Here is a 19,323-nt window from a genome sequence, read left to right as displayed (position 1 = left end):
GCTTTTAAGAGGGGTGGTCAGTAAAAGTAGACAATGGAGAAGGTTCAGAACAAGGACATGGGGATGGGGCATATAGGTGGGTCAATAGCCTTGAGCTTAGAGATCAGTGTTAAATATAAGACTAGCTCAGAACAGATTAATTACAGAACATATTCCTCCTTCCAGTATTTACTATATGATCACTACAATGACCTAATAATTCTTAAAGTCATGATGAAAAATAATATCTATTTCTAAAGAACTAATGAAATCAGTGTGGACTGAAGCATATGTTTTTCCTTATTTTTCCTGTTTTTTGAGGGGGTTGTGTTTTTTTTACACAAGATGGCTAACATGAAAATATTTGCATGACTTCATTTGTAAAATGGGTATCATGTTGCTTGTGTTCTTAATGGCTGAGGTAGGGAATGGAGGTAGAGAATTTAAAAGAAAAAATATCAGAAAAAATAAAAATGTTTACAGAATTATGAATTATTCTGGTCATTCTGAAAAGCAATTTGTAAATGATGAACCAAATCACTAACCTGTGGGAACCTCCTAATTTAGCAGTTCCTGGGTCAAACAATACTGTGAAGGAATCAAAGAAAGAGGAAAAGGATTTTAAATGGATATAAAAATATACATACCAGTTCTTTTCACAGCAGCTAAATATCATTAACTTCGGGGATTGCCTAACTAGTTGAGAATGACTAAACAAATTGTAGCATCTAAATATAATGGAATATATTATTATGCAATGAGAAATGATGAAACAGGCAATTTCAAAGGAAACTGGGAAGTCTTGAGATGAGTAGCACTAGATCAATTTTTTCTTGGTGGCAGGGGGAGAAACGACCTTTTTAAAATAGTTTCCTTGTTTGTAAATTAGAGACAGCCCAATGTAACAGCAAGTATATGTTGGAACTATAACTAGAGGCAGTGGGGTTCACATCCAGCTTCTAGGATTTATTAGTTGTGAGATCAAAGGGAAGTCACTTAACCTTATCTTGAGTTCCTTCATCAATAAAGCAGGCATACTTATTCCTGTAACTACTGTGAAGATCAAGTGATTGACAGCATATAAATTCCTTCATGAACTTTAGAGAAATATACATATATATTATATATATTATATATATGTATCACATGATTATTCTTGCTAATAATAAGTTAAAATTTATAAAACACTTTTATTATCTCATTTGATCCTCACAACAACCCTTAAGTTATTATCCCCATTTTATTTTATTTTTTTAATTTATTTTTTATTCTCATTTTGTACAAATGTTTTTTTACATTAATAAAATATTCTTGTTTACAAGTAAACAAAATACCCCTCTCCCCATGAATATAGATAGACTTGCTTGGGCGAAAAAAGTAAAGGGGAGAGAAAAAAAATTAAAATAAAAAAATAGTAATAATTGTAGGTATGGCCAGGTGGTACAATGGACGAAGCACCGGCCCTGGAGCCACGAGCACCCGAGTCCATATCCAGCCTCTTAAACCCAATAATCACCCAACCATGTGACATGCAAGCCACCCGATTCCCACTGCCCTGCAAAAAAACAAAAAGAGAAAAAAAAAGACCCAAAATAAAAATAAAATAGTAATAATAGTAGGGGTTGCTGGGTGGCAGACACAACATTGGCCCTTGAGCCAGGAGCACCTGGGTCCGAATCCGGCCTCAGACACCCAAAGATCATTCTGCTATGTGGCTCCAGGCAGGCCACCCAGCCCCACTTGCCCTGCACCCTCCCCCAAATAATAATAACAAAAAATGTGCTTCAGTCTTTGTTCCAACACCAACAACTCTGTCATGGGTGGATCACATTCTTTATGATAAGTCCATCACAAAAGTTACTTCCATATTTTTCCAACATTGCCATTGCTGATCGCAACTCCCTCCTGTGTGATCCTGACTGCAGCTCCACGATATTTGAACTGTGTCCTGGCTGCTTGTAATATTTTCTCTTTGACTTGGGAATTCTGGAACTTAGCCATAATATTCCTGGGGGTTGGTTTTTTGGGATCTCTTTCTCGGGGGGGGGGGGATCGGTGGATTCTCTCCATTTCTATTTTGCCCTCTGCTTCTAGGATATCAGGGCAATTTTCCTGTAGTAATGCTTTGAAAATGATGTCAAGGCTCTTTTCCTGATCATGACTTTCAGGTATTCCAATAATTTTTAAATTATCTTTCCTAAGTCTGTTTTCCATATCAGTTGTTTTTTCAATAACATATTTTACATTTTCTTCTAATTTTTCATTTTTTTGGTTTTGAAGTATTGATTCCTGATTTCTGGTAAATTCATCAATCTCCCTGAATTCTATTCTTTGTCTGAAGGATTTGTTCTCCTCAGAGAGTTTTCTTATCTCTTTTTCCATCTGGCCAATTTTGCTTTTTAAGGCATTCTTCTCCTCAATAACTTTTTGAACTGTTTTATCCATTTGACCTAAGCTGTTTTTTAGAATGCTATTTTCTTCAGCATTTTTTTGGATTTCCTTGACTAAGCTGCTGACTTCATTTTCATGTTTTTCCTGCATCTCTCTCCTTTCTTTTCCCAGTTTTTCTTCCAACTCCCTCATTTGATTTTCAAAGTCTTTTTTGAGCTCTGTCATAGCCTGAGCCCAATTTCTGTTTTTTTTCTTGGAGTCTTTAGATGCAGGAGCTTGTGCTTCCTCATCTTCAGACTGAGTATTTTGATCCTTCTTGGGCTCATTTGCAAAATATTTCTCAATGGTCTTCCTCTTGTTTCTTTGCTTGCTCATTTTCCCAGCCTAAGCCTGTTTTTTGGGGTGCTTCCTGAGCTTTTGGGACACTCCCACAAGGGTCTCAGTGTGTGAGGTTCTGTCCTCCCTCCTGGTCTGTGAATGACCATAAGCGCCCCCCTCTGCCATGGGGCTGAGGTGGGGGGCCCTGTTGTTCTATGGGGGGGCCTAGACTGGGATCAGGATCTGAATGTGGTCAGAGCCCCAGAGTCCTGTTCTAGGGACAGAGGACAGAGCTCAGTAGTCTTTCTCTCTTCACTCCCCTCCCTCAGCTCAATGGGTTCATGTCCTGGGGGCTCCTGCTTACCAGCTCCGCCTGCTTCTGTTTCCAGGTTTGAGCTGTGGAAAGACCAAGCTGCTGTGTGCCCTGAGGGCTGGGCTCCACGTGCTCGCTCTGGCAGAGGTCCCCCACTGTTCCTCCTCTTTGTGCCCGGTGTTCCCCGGGGTGCAGCTCAGGAGACTCTCCCGCTGCTGTGAGCCGTGGCTCCCAGCGCCCTGGGGCTGCCTCTGGGAAGCTGAAGTTCTTTCGCTCGGTCCACCCCTCTGGCGGGCCACCCCTCTGACCCTGGGGAGCAGAGCCTTTCTGCTCTTTTCCAGGTTACCTTGAGTAGGAGAACTGCCTCACTGGGTCCCTTTGTGGGCTCTGTCTCTCAAAAGTTTAGTTAGAGTCCTTGGCTTATGAGTTTTTTATCAGAGAGCTCCTAAGACTCGATCCCTTCATGTCGCCATCTTGGCTCCGCCCCTCATCCCCATTTTATAGATGAGGGAACTGAGAAAACTACAGACTTGCCCAGGGTCACACAACAGGTGTCTGTGGAAGTTTTCCTGACTCCAAACAAGGTGCACCACTTGCTGCTCATGAACATGTTGGCTTAGATTGATAGGGCAGAAATAAATGCACTGGGTGGGAGTGCAAAGAAGCCAATAAAGATTCTATTTACCAATTTAACAATTAGAGCTGTCCAAGAGTGATCTAGACATTAGTGGGTTGCTCCTTATTTGAGGGATTCAAATAAAGAATGAATGACAAATGTTGTCAAGAAGCTTTTATTATCTATTGATTGGACTAGTTGGTTTCTGGTGTTCCTTTTATACTCCGAAGGTTCTGTGACTTTGTAATAGCCCATTTATAAAGTTGGCTTTAAAGATGAACAAAAAATAATTTTCCATTGCTAAGGGATTGTAATAATTTTATCTAGTCTTTGAACAACAGGACAATTTGTCCCTGTGTATGCTAAAGGCTCTGTGTTAGCTTTATTACCAGCTGTTTAATAAAATAGGATTTCCTGGAAATCTTGGGACAATGTTTGAATTCATAATTAACATCATTTGAATAAAGCAAAAAAAAATTTTCCTAGAGATTTTGCACAAATATCTCCAATCCAGTCAGGACAGATACTCTTTAGGAAACAATAGAGAGAGTAACAATAACTTTTTTTATTAATAAATAAATTTATTTTTTAATTCCCAATAGTTGGGAACTTGAAAAGTAACAAATCTCTTAATCAACCTTAAAGCAAAAATAAATCTTTAAAACTACAACTTATCAATCTTAAAGCAGTATAGTATAGTATAAAATTATTTTTAAGTATTATACAAAATCCAAAATATCTTCACATAGAAGAAATCCTAATTACCACAAAACTTCTAAATACCACCTTCCTTGAACTGACAAATTTGATATCTATCTTCCACCTTAACTTATATGAGCATATTCTTGGATGGAACTTGTTTGACAATTTCAATTATACAATTTTTCCCCCATTCTGTATAAGAATTTTGTCAGAATCATTTAATAACACTGATATTCCTGCAACAGGGTTAGATTTCCTATTCTTTTCCCTCTTTAAAACCTTCAAAATGGGGCAGCTAGGTGGCACAGTGGATAAAGCACCCGCCCTGGAGTCAGGAGTACCTGGGTTCAAATCTGGTCAAAGACACTTAATAATTACCTAGCTGTGTGGCCTTGGGCAAGCCACTTAACCCTATTTGCTTTGCAAAAATCTAAAAAACAAAACAAAAACAAAAACAAAACACCTTCAAAGTGACCACCAAGGACTCAGGTCAGAGATGAGGTAATTAAGGAACTAAAAGTGATGGGTCTCATTCTCAAGAACCTGAAAAATGGTATAAGGGTAGGGGGGGTAATAATTTTTTCTTAAAGAATAGGTTTATTGGGGCAGCTAGGTGGCACAGTGAATAGAGTACTGGTCCTGGAGTCAGGAGTACCTGAGTTCAAATCCAGCCTCAGACACTTAATAATTACCTAGCTGTGTGGCCTTGGGCAAGCCACTTAACCCCATTTGCCTTGCAAAAAACCTAAAAAAAACCCCATAGGTTTATTGATCCCCAATAGAAATTAATTTAATATTATACATCATAAGGATACTGTGTCATAGTACTTGGGTTGCTTATAAATACTGTTGGCTTAATAACTAGATCTTGATTTGAGTGAACATGAATCTTATTAAGTAGTCACATTATTTGAATTCAAAATATTTCCATTGGGCTGGAACTAATTACTGTGTTTTACATAATTATAACTTCATATTGGTGCTAATTAAGTGGATTAAACAGGACCTTGTTATGAAGATCACATTAAATTTTTAAAAAATTTAGTTGAAAATAATAATAGTAGGTTCATATTTTGTAATGGCTATTCAGAACTTTCTAATTTATATGAATAAGGTGGTAGTGTGTGTGGAATCTAGTTTAAGATAATGGGGCATTTTAAATATTATACACAGAAAGATCCCATAGCCAAGGAACAATAAAATTGATACTTTGTATATGAAGTTTTCATAGGTATAGGTAATGTGTTTTTGGAACTTTTTAAAAAAAATGAATATTATAAGAGAAACATAGCTCGGGGTGGCTAGGTGGCATAGTGGATAAAGCACCAGCCTTGGAGTCAGGAGTACCTGGGTTCAAATCTGGTCTCAGACACTTAATAATTACCTACCTGTGTGGCCTTGGGTAAGCCACTTAACCCCATTTGCCTTGCAAAAACCTAAAAAACAAAACAAAACAAAACAAAAAGAAACATAGCTCACCTTGTAGAATAGGATTGACTTTGATTTGCTAACATTACTTTCATCACCAGTGGTCTATGAGAAATAAAATGGGAACAAGAACATCTTTCTATAAATGAAAAAACTGAAATCACTTTCTAATGAAATTTGAACAGTATTATTTAATTTTCAAAGCAACAGAGATAGCCGATGCATTTATTAAACATTTTCTGTGTCAGTCACAGTACTAAGTGCTGGTGATACAAATAAGCCAGTTTATTCTCAATAAGTTTATTTTCATCTCACGTTTCTTTTTTGGAGTCCTAGTGATGTTTTTAAGATGTGATTCCAAAACTGTTATCAGAAAAAAATAATTGCAACAATATACTACCACTCCCAATGAAAAAAGCAAGTACAAATGTTATAAAACAAAGTTTATTCTGCAATACTTTATCATAATGAATTGCATCTCTTTGGTAAAAATAAACTTTATAAACATTTTAATTAACAGAGATTAGATACAAAAACTAAACATTTTAAAATTGTTTTTAAAATGAGCAAAAGACTTGGAACTGAAAATAGGTTCACTCATAACTGGTCATCTACTGGCAGTTATTCTACAGTCCAGAACATTCCTTATGCTACATTAGAAAACAGGATTAAGGGATAATCTAACTCAAATTGCTTTTCTACATTTTTACTTTAAATAAATAACAATTAAAATGACTTGGCAATTATAAATTGTTTCAATATCACTATATGATGGCAACATAATACTTTTAAATTAAGTACTTTAGCTGAATAGAAACATATATTTATTTTTTAAAAAAAGTTTTGATAATGGCACTGGCAGTTAGATACAAAGAGTGTGCTTTAAAAATAATGGCAGGTACAATGCTTAAAATATTCTACTTTTCCTGTCAATAAATATTTTGACTACATCATTATTAACAAATTTGAATACGCTTTGCTTAAAGCAAAGCTTTTCCTTTCCAGAAAAAAGCTTGAGATGTTGCAAACCAGAAAGCCTCAACATTCCAACAAATTCTATGGTCTCCACAAAATACCACAAAGTTGCTGCAGATTTCCAGACAATAATCTTCCAAGCTCTGTGAAACATCCACATTTGTTACCTGATCTGGCAGGAATGACTTTCTAGTCCACCAAGTCTCATATATCCCCCCAGAACCACTTACTCCTACCTTTGAATTCCTGCTACAATACAATTTAGTTGACCATTTGGTATGAACCCTTTACATAATGTCATGAAAAGTAGTCCAAAAAGAGAAAAGAAAAAAAAAAGGAAAAAAAGTAAGCAAAGGAAAAAATTACCTCCCCCCACATTCGAATTACAATAAATTTATACTATATACAAAAAAAATCTTTAACTTAAGAAAAGCCATGCTAGATATGGGAGGGATAAGAAAAGCTTATTATTACAAAGCTGGAGAAAAAAGGAGATTATTCACTAAAAGAAATAACTCCTATATTTTATATATGGAAAGACTGTTCTTTTTTCTGTATGTGGAAAAATAAAATGAAAATATAGCTTTTGGTAAGTCATTGCACATTGCACATGCAAATTAATGTGTGTATGTATGTATATATATATGCACATACACATATATGTGTATATATATATATGTATATTTAGAAGACACTGATTTCTATTTGGGAAAAGAAAAATGAATATTAATTATGGAAAGTAAAAACATTCAAATGGGGAACATTATATGGATCAGTACCGATTTCAATACTATGCTATTAATTTGACATATGGAAAATTATATTTTAACAGAAATCATGGTTTTTAGCCACAATGGCAAAATTCCCTGGGTCATTTAAGTGGTTGCTATAGAGGAACTCTGTTATAAATAAATTGCTAAACATCATGTACCCAGTCTGTTGGGCCTAGCCATGAAACAGAGCTTACTCCCAATCTTACCAAGTAAAAAGTTCTATTTTGAACTTAGTAGGAGAAAATTAGTTTTAAAAAAAGTAGCAATAAGCACTTGTGTTATACTACCTTTCTAATAGTCATTAACTAGGGATACTTATATCCTCTTGATAACTGCATCATATATGGTAGAATAAAAAAAAAATCTAAGAAATATAACCTAGTTGTGCTTAAGAGCTATTTTTTATGAACAATAAATAAAATGACTACCTCCAAACTCCCACTAATTCTACTAACAAAGCTGAGTAAGTCCATTAATACTAAAATAGGTGACATTAACACAAAATAGAGAACATTTAACATTACATATCCCTGCTTAAGGTTTCTGTGAAAGAAAGACATCATTAACATGCATCTTATTTGAAAATTATGTCCAAACAAATTTTAAAAATTAAACAAGAGGGTTGTTTTATCCCTTTTAACAATCCTAAGAGCTTGTAATTATTTGAAAGCATCAAGGCAACATCATCCTGACAAGACAGGAAGGGGAAGGAAGTCTTTTTTGGGGAAATAAAAATCCTAAAATAAAAAAAATGATAGATCAAGGATAAAATTTTAAAAGATTTCCTTCTAAAAGCCCAAAAGGAGAAAAATTCCAATTAGTAAATACTGAATTTACCTCAAATTCCTAGATTTTTCTGAAGAATTCTAACTACAAGCCTGGAAATGCCTTTTATGTAGGTTGAACTGTTCAAATAATACTTGACCACCTCAGTCAATAGATTCATTATTAGAATAAGCAGCAATATCTATTAGCTAAAATTAATGGCACATTTGGGTATTATACTGCTTTTCCCAAAAGGGTTAATTTTTCTAATTCTGAAATATTAAAACTACACTTACTATACCCTGAATTTGGATAGATTTTCCAAAATTACCTATTATTACCTAACTGTAAACATTCAGAACCTTTATTCTAGTTGACTACATGTTCTTAAAGGACAAGTTTTGCTTCCTTTGTTGTCTTTCTGTCTCTAGTGCCCAGCACAGTAGTTGAGCTGGACCAAATTTTACATCATACTACATTCAAATTATGATGATAATTTGTAATTATTACTTTTCCCATGAGACAAGAAAATATAAGGAAGATAATCTCTCATTGCCAGGGTCTGCGAAAAATGAAGATTATTACATGCCAGCATCTCATGGGCTATCTGCTATAAGAAGAGAACTTAATGGTGAACAGAGAACTGACAAACTACTTTACTGATTTAAAGCACTTAGGGTAAGAGCAAAAGTACCCCAAATAAACTCTAGATAACAATAGATAAGCCAAAGAATTTTAAAGATGATATTATAAAAGACATGGAGTGGACTTGTAAATTGCATTTTTTAAAAGAGCAAAATTTTCCATTTTCTACCTATATAAATAGAACTTTCTTGCAATCATTCTAGTTTAGCTAAGATCTTTTCAAATCTAACTTTTCTCTCCACTTGTTCATGTCTCAACCAGCATTCGCTTATAAGACACTCCTGCACTGATGAATAAAATAAGTAGGATAAAAGGGAAAATATCATTTTAGCCAATTCATCCACACTATTAATGGTTTCAAAAGAATGGAAAAATTGATATATTGAATGGCAAGTTATCCTATTTTGCTACATCAACAGAAGATATTTATGTGGGAAAGATTTTTTCTACAATCTTAAGAGAGAGCCTGAAGATTTCTCTATGGAACTTTTCCAAATCTCTGAATCAATGATTAGAAAAAGTATGCTATTAGCACTTCAATCATGCATTGATTGGCCCAATCCTAGGTAAGCATGACCCTAATTGCAGTGATTAAAAAAAAGTGTAAAGGAAAAAAGGTAATTAGCACACTCCCCCCACCCCCACCCTACCTCCCAACTAAAGAAGTCCATTATGGCTTTGATCTCCCTTATGAAGAGAAAGTAGAAGAGTATTGCCACATTAAAAAAAAAATCACACTATCTGGTATTACTATTTTTTCCTTTGCTTCTGTATCTTGGCAGTACTTATTAGGGATCCCAAACAGGTACGGATTCCAGCAAGGTGCAGTAGGGATCCGGCAGCCTCCTTGAGCTCTTCATCAATCTCCTGACAGGACTCTCTTTTAGGTTTCTTAATGGGCTGGTCCTGGTCAGAGGAATTTGCACAAGGCTGTGAGACATAGCCACTATCTCCAAGAGGGTCTTCTTCATATTCAATGTCTGTATCTTCTTCACTGTGAAACCCTTCACTGCCATCACTCCCTGCAAGGTTATTCTTTGGGACAAACTCGTACACCTCATCAACTGAAGATAAGGAAGACACACTGGATCTGGAGGCACAACGCTGTGTCGCTATGCTGCTTGCACTGTAATTGTGATCCTCCTTTGGATCAATATTATTGACTGCAGAATCACTCTCTTGTAAATTGATGGCACTGGGATGGGTAAATGCACTAACAAAACTCCTTTTCTTTTGTAATGCGGTTTTGAGTGGCAGGGGCTTCTCACCTGCATAAAATGAAGTTCAATCAATGAAAACATTTACTGCAACACAAAGATTTAATGATATAAAGGATTTTCTTGTTGAAACAAGCATACTACTACTTTGGAGTTACACATCATCTTTCCTCAGCAGAGCAACAGATTAAATAAGATTATCTAAAATTGTGCTTAATCTTCTCAAAATGCTGGTCATTTCACCATTTAATGGTACAATTTCCTTCAGCATAGTATAGTGCAAAAGGCACTGGATTTTGGAGTCAAAGGTTTTGGGATGGTGAATCTGACTCCACTCCCTGGAACCTACCTTGCATGGGTGATTCATGGGCCCAACTTTCTGAATTTGAGTTTTTTCAGATGCAAAAATAAAGGTGTGGGACTAAAATGATTTCTTGTTCTAAATTCTAAACACAGCTTATTTTAACCAAGAGCAGAGAGCAATAAAAATATCATATTTTAAAATAAAACCATTATATACTCTATAATCTATTAGAATATTCAAGTCTAAAATGTTTTACAGTAAAAACTAAAAAATTTCTTACATTCTAAAATTCCTTGTTCAATAGATGTATTTAAAAGCATCATTGCAGTGGCTGCATCAATATCAGATTCTGTAATGAGAAAAGTTAATATTAATAACATTTTAGAAATTTTGTTAAAAGAATCTTTTAAAAACGTGACATCTACATTTTATAAATTTCAAACTATTGAAGTCTGTATATACTGCTCTCTGATCACAAACTAGAACAATATAAAGTACTAGCTTTAAAGTTTCCAATTTTGGATAAAGATAAGGTCACAAAAGCCCAACAATTTCTGCAAATTTCATTGCTCAAACAATCAAGCTTATAAAACTAATGAAGTGGTCAATGACAACATTTTACTATAAATAATATTCTTACCCACAAACATTAAAATTATTTAAGGACTTGGGAATCAGAAAGACTTGGGTCAGAATCCCAACTCAGGCACTCAGTGGCTCTGGAACCTTGGCCAAGTTAAGTTTTCTAAACCTCAGTTTCCATATCTTTAAGATGGCAGTGCACAGTTATGTGCAACTCTTTGCAAAGGCATGTGAGTTTTTATTGCCATTGTTGCTTGTTTGTTTTGCTTCTCCAATTCATTCTAACAGATGAGGAAATTGAAGCAAATAGGATTAAGTGACTTGCCCAGGGTTGGAGCTAGTGTCTGAGGCCAGATTTGAACTCAGGAAGATGAGTTCCATATTCCAAGACCAGCACTATATTTATTGTGTCACCTAGCTGCCTACTGCATAGGGTGGTAAAGCTCAAGTGTGATCACGTATAGAAAGTAGTTGGTATACTTAATATGGTGTACAAATCTATGATGAGCATCATCTATCAAGTACAATGATTACATAAAAAGAAACAAATCAATCAATAAACGATTACTAAATGTTTACTTTTATGTTCCAGGCAGATACAAAGGACTAAATACAAAGAAGCAAAAACAGTCCAAAGAGCTAATATTTAACAATGTGTATAGAAATAAGTACATGTAAGATATATATATATAATAAATGGAGAAGAAAAGTCAAAAAACAGAACAAATATATAGGAAATACAATTGGTCAACATATGCTTTATGAAGTGACAAGATAAGTAGGTGACAACATTGTCTTTTCATATAATTACAAAGGCAGCTTGGCGCAGAAACATCTATTACAAAATTCATTGTCTTTGTAAGACAGAATGCTATTATAATCTTAGATCTATTTCTGTGTTCACAGAAACATTTATTTAGAACCTATAATATGTAAGGTTTTATTCTAAATATAAGGATTACAAATATAAAAGTTTGTAATCTATCAGAAAAGAAGGAATGAGCATACAAATTATCATGACAGAGAATGGAATAAGTGCAAGGACTTGAAAGTGCTTGTTCATTTACACCAAAGAGCTACTGTGGCTCTAAGAGAGAGCTATCCCACTATTAGTGAGGCAAGGCAGTGAGGGAAGATAGTCTGGACCACTGAAATGAGAGCATTCCCATAAGAAATGAGGAATATGGAGTAGGGAATCTAAGAAACAACTCTAACTGTGCTACAGCAAAATAGCAGCTGAAATGGGGAGATGGAATGAATGGAATTAAGCCTTGGCAAACAAGATTCTAAGGATAGGGATCAGTCAAACTAGGCTGCATCAGTTCACATCCATAGTCAGTCTACTCATTATTCACCTTTAAAAGTGAAGTGAAGGAATCTAAAAAGGACTGAATAAGGCAAAACAATTATCTCATATTATGATTTCAGTTTGAAACAAGGTTCAAGTATAGGAATATACTCCATATTCTTCAATGTGATAAGATGAACTTAAAGAGTAATTTAAAAATTTATATATTAACATATCATTTTCCAGAGTTCTTGCAGAGAAAATTAATCTTAAATGGAAATGGCTAGCCTTACTAATTTGATAAAGATAACAAGATTGAACAATTCAACATTAATTATCATTAGACAACATACAATTCTTTTCCTGAAAAGTTTTATCCATCAAGTCAAATTTTATAATGTTAAATTACAATTTAAATTAAACTTATACCTCAATGGACAAATATTATGGATTAAAATGAACTAAGGGAAAAGGAGAAAAATAATGAATACCAAAACAACACTAAGATTGGATTTGAACTTGGCCCTCCTAACTCCAGTGCCAGTATTCTATTCACTTCACCACCTAGCTGCCCCTTCAAATTGTCTTTTTCTTCTGATTCCTTGCCTTAAATGAGCATCAGCAATGAAAACATTAACTATGCCCCAAAGATTTTCAGCATCCTACCCAAGACTACATAATCTTCCACCTTCTTGAAAAGTTGGCTTTTTTAATACTGTCCATTCATTCATTCAAGCACCCACTATAAGGAAGGCTCTGGGAAGGTATAAAGCCAGATAAGACAAGATTCCTCAAATTGAGCCTGCTGTCTGGGATTCAATCTAGCTAAGTTGAGAAAGACTAATCACAGTAAGTTGACTACTAGCACCATCGAAACAGAAATATAGGATAACCCCCAGTCCTTTGAAGCCCTTGCTTCTCCTTTTATGAAATGAGAGGGAAATGGGGCAGAGGTTGCTATAGGATTTTTCCTGATAATATTTTAAAATGTTAATGTAACTTAAGACTTCATATGAGAGATTTTTGTCTAATAACAAATGATTCATTATACCACCATTATATCACATGCATTGGCTCTATAACAAAGAGAAAATAATAAAAGGAAGCTCCACCTAAATGGAAGAATCATTTATTTACAAATTCTCCCTGATAATGAAGAATTGGTTTTCACTGTGCGCTTAAAGTGAACAAAAAATATTATTTCAAGGGATACTTGGTCAGCTCACATAATGGTGTTAGGTGTTAATGAAGAGCACAGACAAAGAGAATATTATAAGATAGTTGAAGTTCATAGGCTAATGATGTTATTACAGATAAGGCAGAAAAATTCTACAAAGAATTTAATATAAGTCCTCCAAACTATGACAATATGTACCTAGATACTTGGTGTCTACAAACTGTTATAGAAATGACAATTAAATGGTAAAGGAACAAAGGGGGAAAATCCCCCAAAAGACTATATATATATTAATCAGAAATCTTTTAATGCTTTTTATGAGAAAGCAGAGAGGCATTAGGTATGGTGAACACTATTTAGCATCACAAAAAGAGGAATGAGCTGTAACTAACTAGATATAAAATAACAAGTTGTCTTTGTGTACTCAAATCACTAGTTAGAAGAAAGATAAAAATGAATATCAAGTGAAAAGGATAAAGGTGAGGTGGCAACAATGTTGATAATTAAAGCTGATTCAACCTGACCTTTAAGTAAGGTGATTCTGAAAAATGAAAAACTAGATGAAAGAAAAGGATCGCAATTATTGTTATTTCTTTAAATAAATTATCTAGTGTTAAAAAAAATGACCACAATATAAGGAATCACCTCAGATGGGAACATTCAACCTGCTTCCCAAACATAGTAGGCTAAGATAAAATATGTTGCAGAAGATTACATGTAATATGACCTCAAAAAAATGAAAACCAGTGGAGGGAAAAACAAGTCGGTAGAAAATTTCATCTGGGACCCAACAACGTCATATAACTCAAAGTGTACTTAGTTGAAACTAGGAGACAACAATCAGGTACAAAGTGAAAAAGATCTGCCAGCATTTCTAGTTTTAACTCACAGCCTCTATTGTACCATTAAGGAAGTAGAAGTAGTGTTCAAGAAAATAAAGTCAGGAATAAAAGCTAGATCTGACCAAATATTTTCAGAAATCTTATTTTAGATTTTATCCTGTAAAGGCTGAAAGGTGGGTTCAATCAAGTTGTTAAGGACCTTCCTCTAAATCTCTTAACATCATTTATACCAGTAGACCACTATGTATGATGCTTAGTGGTTAGTCTCTGCTCTTATTACTAGACAACCTACTTAATTTTCTAGTCATACCTAATTCTAAAAAGAGAAATTTTTTTTTTAGGTTTTTTGGCAAGGCTAATGGGGTTAAGGGGCTTGCCCAGGGCCACACAGCTAGGTATAAAAAGAGAAATTTTTAAGCTACTTCTGTTTTTCATTGGTAACACTGTAGCATAAAAAATGAATTACAGATTCAAAAAAGAATGCAAAAGCTTATAAACTTAGAGGTCATGAAATCCAACCTTGTTTTAAACATAAAATTAATAGGAACCAAATAAGATAAAATTTAGTAAGAATAAATAAAAAAGGGGCGGCTAGGAGATGCAGTGGATAGAGCACCAGCCCTGGAGTCAGGAGTACCTGAGTTCAAATCCAGCCTCAGACACTTAATAATTACCTAGCTGTGTGACCTTGGGCAAACCCCTTAACCCCATTGCCTTGCAAAAATCTAAAAATAAAAAGAATAAATAAAAAATCTTATATTTCCACTTAAAAAAAATCAACTCTAGAGGCAGCTAGGTGGTGCAGTGGATAGAACACTGGTCCTGAAGTCAGGAGAATCTGAGTTCAAATGCAACCTCAATTCACTTAATACTAACTTAGCATGTGATCTTGGGCAAGTCACTTAACCCCATTGCCTTGCAAATACAAACAAACAAAACTCCAATTAGAGGATCAGGGAGAATGGTTAGCTGGCAAATGCATCTAACAATTCAATAAGAATCAACATATAGTTAGGGAGTCAAAACCAGTTCAGTAAGAATCAACATATAGTTTGGGAGTCAAAACAATAAACAATGAAAAGCTAATCTTAAGAGTTATGACCTTGGGCACCTAGGTAGTGTAGTAGATAAAGCACCGGCCTTGGAGTCAGGAGTACCTGGGTTCAAATCTGGTCTCAGACACAATAATTATCTAGCTGTGTGGCCTTGGGCAAGCCACTTAACCCCGTTTGCCTTGAAAAAAAAAAAGAGTTATGATCTGCATTAAATGAAATCTTGTGCTCAGACATATAGTGGTGACCCTACTCTGGTTTGTCCTGGTCTGAAAGCATCTGGCGTGGGAGAAAGGTAGAGTTATGTGTGAACATGTTATAAGACAGTGACCAGAATGTGGTAGGACCTCAAGCTCATGATCTGAGAAGATCAATACAAAGAAAAGAGAGTATTTGACACAAAGGTTAGAGGGACTTCCACTTATCCTCTAAGCATTGAAAGGGATTTTTTTGGGGGGCTGGGGGATGGGAGGGAGGATTTGGTCATATAGGAGGGAACCAGGAGTAACTGGTGGTAGAAGATACAGAGAATGATTTTGATCTGATGTGAGAAAAACTTCTTGAAATCAGATTTTCAAAAGTTAACAAGTTTGCTTCTCATTTAAGGTCTTAAAATCAAGACTAGATGACTATTTGTTACAGAAATGATAATGGTTATTTCTTTTCAGGCAGGAACTAGACTAGATGGCTGCTGAGGCCCCTTCCACTATAAACTTCTGTGATCATGTGATTTCCTCTCTTCAAGGTTTTAAAACAAAGACTGAATGATCTCTGGTCCTATGTGTAGAGGATTTTTGTTCAGCTAAGGTTAGATGAGATGGTCTCTGGGTACCCTCTAACTCTTGAAATTCTATAATATCCCCCCACTATACTAAAGTCTCATCTAATACTTTACATCTTTCCCTAAAACAATTCTCCAAATACAATAAGTGCATTATTTGTTAAGATAAATCATTTGACTATGGAAAGCTTAATACTTGTGTTTTATTTTCCTTATCTGTAAAAGAAATGGGTTTAAGTAGCTTATTTTTAAGGTCCCTCACTATATTAAGAATTTTTAAAGCATCAATCTGCCAAAGGTTCTAGTGGGTGCAATGAAATGGGGATACAAAGTAGTAGAATGTAGATTTTACAACCTTTTTACAAGTGGCTTTTCAAGACTTAAGAACTCTGATCAATACAATAATCATGATTCCAGAGAAAAGATGAAGAAGAAAACTATCCACCTCCTAACAGAGAAGTGACAGACTAAATACGGAGAATAAGATATATTTTTTGCACATGACCAATTTGGGAATTTTTTCTCAACTATTCATATTTGTTATAAAGAGTTTTATTCCTCCCCCTGACTTTCGGTAAGAGGGGAAAAGAGAAAACAAATCCTTGATAATTGAAAAAAAACCTTTTAAATACTTTTTATTATGTTCATTGTTTTGCTCAATACAAATGCAAACCATGCTAATTACATATCCCAATATGACCACGGCCATAAAAAAATGAATTGTTCCTTCATCAGTGATTTTAGTAAGTTTTCCTAAGTAAAATTAAGGCAATAAGGGAGTATTAAAAACTTTTTTGGCATCATTCTTACTTCTATTTAACAGCCACAGTGTCTGGCAATATATTAGGATCTCACTTATTCTCAACATTACTCTTCTCCTTGATTTATGCCTGACTGTCCTGGCTCTAGGAGGTTATCTGCCTTCAGGCTTGCATGGAACTTCCCAAATTCTACAGGCTGTGTTTTACTATAAGCAATGCCTACCTCAGATCTCCACTTTCTAGCTCCCCTTTTGGTGTTAACTTTCCCTGCTAGGTCCAAAGAGGGCAGGAACTCTTACTTCTCTAAATCTGTGCTAAGTGCTAGGTATATGACAAGTGCTTAAAATGATCTAGTCTGTATTTGGTATACAGCTTAAATGATAAGAAAATGCCAGCAATTTTAAAATAGGACTAGTAATCCTTAAAGATCCTGTTAGTCTTATAATGGTGAAGTTTATATAAGCTTAATAGTCCCTAATGTCACTATAAATTGCTAAATTCTTAGCCACAATTGTTATATCTCTGAAGTAGGCTTCATCTTAAATTTTACAATTATCTCATTTCATCTTTACAACATCCCTAGGAGGTAGGTGCTATTGTTATCTTTATTTTACTGATAAAAAAACTGAGGTAAACAGAAGTGATGAAGTGATTTGCTTAGGGACAGTTAGTGTCTTCATTCTGGATTTGATTGAGGTCTTCTTGACTCCAGGCCTGGTATTTTATCCACTTCACTCCCTAACTGCTTCAATCTAACTTGGGGATGGGGCTGAGGATTTCAACTTTTATACAAACTCAGTGGTTTCTAGATAATCATATTTTCTATAAAGTCTATTCTCACATATGAAAACTATTTCCCCTAAAACAGAAAGAACCAGTCCCACTGTTTTAAGTCTAGACTTTTCTCATGTTTATTGGTAGGGAAAAATGCAGTTATTACTGAAGAAAACAGTTCCATGAAAAGTTGGTAAAATATAAAGTCATAAAATGAAACACAGTTTATCCATTAGCTCCACTGGGGTATTAGAAGGCACAATGCAGAAAAGGCAATGTTCTGTGTTGTTTTTTTTTTTTGTGGAGAGGTGAGATAGGGTGATGAGAATAGAGGAGGCATAAGAAGTAAATTGATATACAGCCTGCCCCCCTTATGAAAACAAAACATGACTAAATTGAAAAGCCATGCCTGAAGTTGGTAGGAAAAACCTGTGAAAATGCCTCTCCTCAAATTAAATGGCAATCTATTGATATGGGAGAGGAAAGTAGAGCTCTTGGAGATAGAAGCCCATATACCAATGTTGAATCCTTGATATCATTCCTTGCATACAGTTGGTGCTATCATTTTTTTTATGAACTAACCTGTAAGAACATGTTGAGGAAATGGGACAAACACTGAGACATATACTGATCTAAACAATAGAAACTGAAAGCAAATCAATGATGGTGTTATTGAGAAATAAGTTCTACAGGAATTAGTAACATGTTTTCAGATGTTCATTTTAAATAATTAACATCAAATTTTCATACATACCTTTGAGAGTTCGAACTTGGCTCTGCTTTAGTGCAGAGGTTATATAATGAGGTGGTGATGATCCACTAAAAAAAAAACCACAGCAAAAGTTTTATTTATATTTCTTTTTTAATTTAATTCCTAACATTCAATTTTTCTTTCTTATTAGCTGGTATATTTATTTGTTGGATGGTAGAGTGGTATAATGGCTAAAGGGATACATCCACGACTTCTGACTCAAATTGGCTGGGTGATGGGCAGTATCAGAACTCCAGGCAATTCTCTAAGATTTTAAGATTCAGAACAGTTGCTGAGTTGCACTGGTGGACGGAGTTTTGTTAACAGAAATTCCTCACACAGATGAAATCACAGGTCTGGGTCTTGCTTTCTGAGTCTTTCCCCCACAATAGCCCCCATTACCACAATTAAAAATTTTTTGAATAGTAACTACTTTTTCCTGAGATGACACTCAGTCCACTTTGGTACTGGAAAAATTTAGGAAAAACTCAAGGCTTAAATGATGAATGTAAGTGTTACAATGCACAAAAATTTCAATAATACACAGAGTTAAAAAAAAGGTTTGTTTTATGTAGACTTATTTCTACTATCAACCAATTAAGTTCACCTCCACACTGTGAGCACTACTGTACTCATACTCACTTATATTCACTAATACTTATATCTAATAGACAGAATTAAGCAACAATATTTAAAAATTTTTAAAGTAATCACAAGAATCTAGAAACTAGACACAAAAAATAACCACTTCTGTACTGTGCCAGACATGTTAGAATATATTTTCCAGCTTTTTTATGATCACAATGTTGTTAGTTTACTATTCATGTATATATTACATAAAGTCTACATCTTTATGTTACAAGAGGATCTATGCATCAGAAGAGGAAAG

The 19,323-nt window shown here is 34.8% G+C and overlaps 1 protein-coding gene across 1 annotated transcript in view; it reads right to left on the bottom strand.

Annotated features, from left to right (window-relative positions):
* Nucleotides 1-4,261: 4,261 nt before the first annotated feature.
* Nucleotides 4,262-19,323, bottom strand: part of FOXN2 (forkhead box N2) — a 60,810-nt gene continuing 45,748 nt past the window's right edge. The window contains exons 4-6 of the mRNA XM_074205500.1: nucleotides 18,438-18,502; nucleotides 10,707-10,775; nucleotides 4,262-10,173 (exon numbers count right to left, since the gene is read on the bottom strand). Coding sequence (XP_074061601.1) covers nucleotides 9,656-10,173; nucleotides 10,707-10,775; nucleotides 18,438-18,502 — 652 coding nt within the window. The 3' untranslated portion in view covers nucleotides 4,262-9,655. The remainder of the gene's footprint in view (nucleotides 10,174-10,706; nucleotides 10,776-18,437; nucleotides 18,503-19,323) is intronic.

The sequence above is a fragment of the Macrotis lagotis genome, chromosome 1 (assembly GCF_037893015.1).
Source record: "Macrotis lagotis isolate mMagLag1 chromosome 1, bilby.v1.9.chrom.fasta, whole genome shotgun sequence".
NCBI classification, from domain to species: domain Eukaryota; kingdom Metazoa; phylum Chordata; class Mammalia; order Peramelemorphia; family Peramelidae; genus Macrotis; species Macrotis lagotis.
The sequence above is the reverse complement of the archived record's forward strand: the minus strand, read 5'-3'. Positions and strand labels throughout refer to the sequence as shown.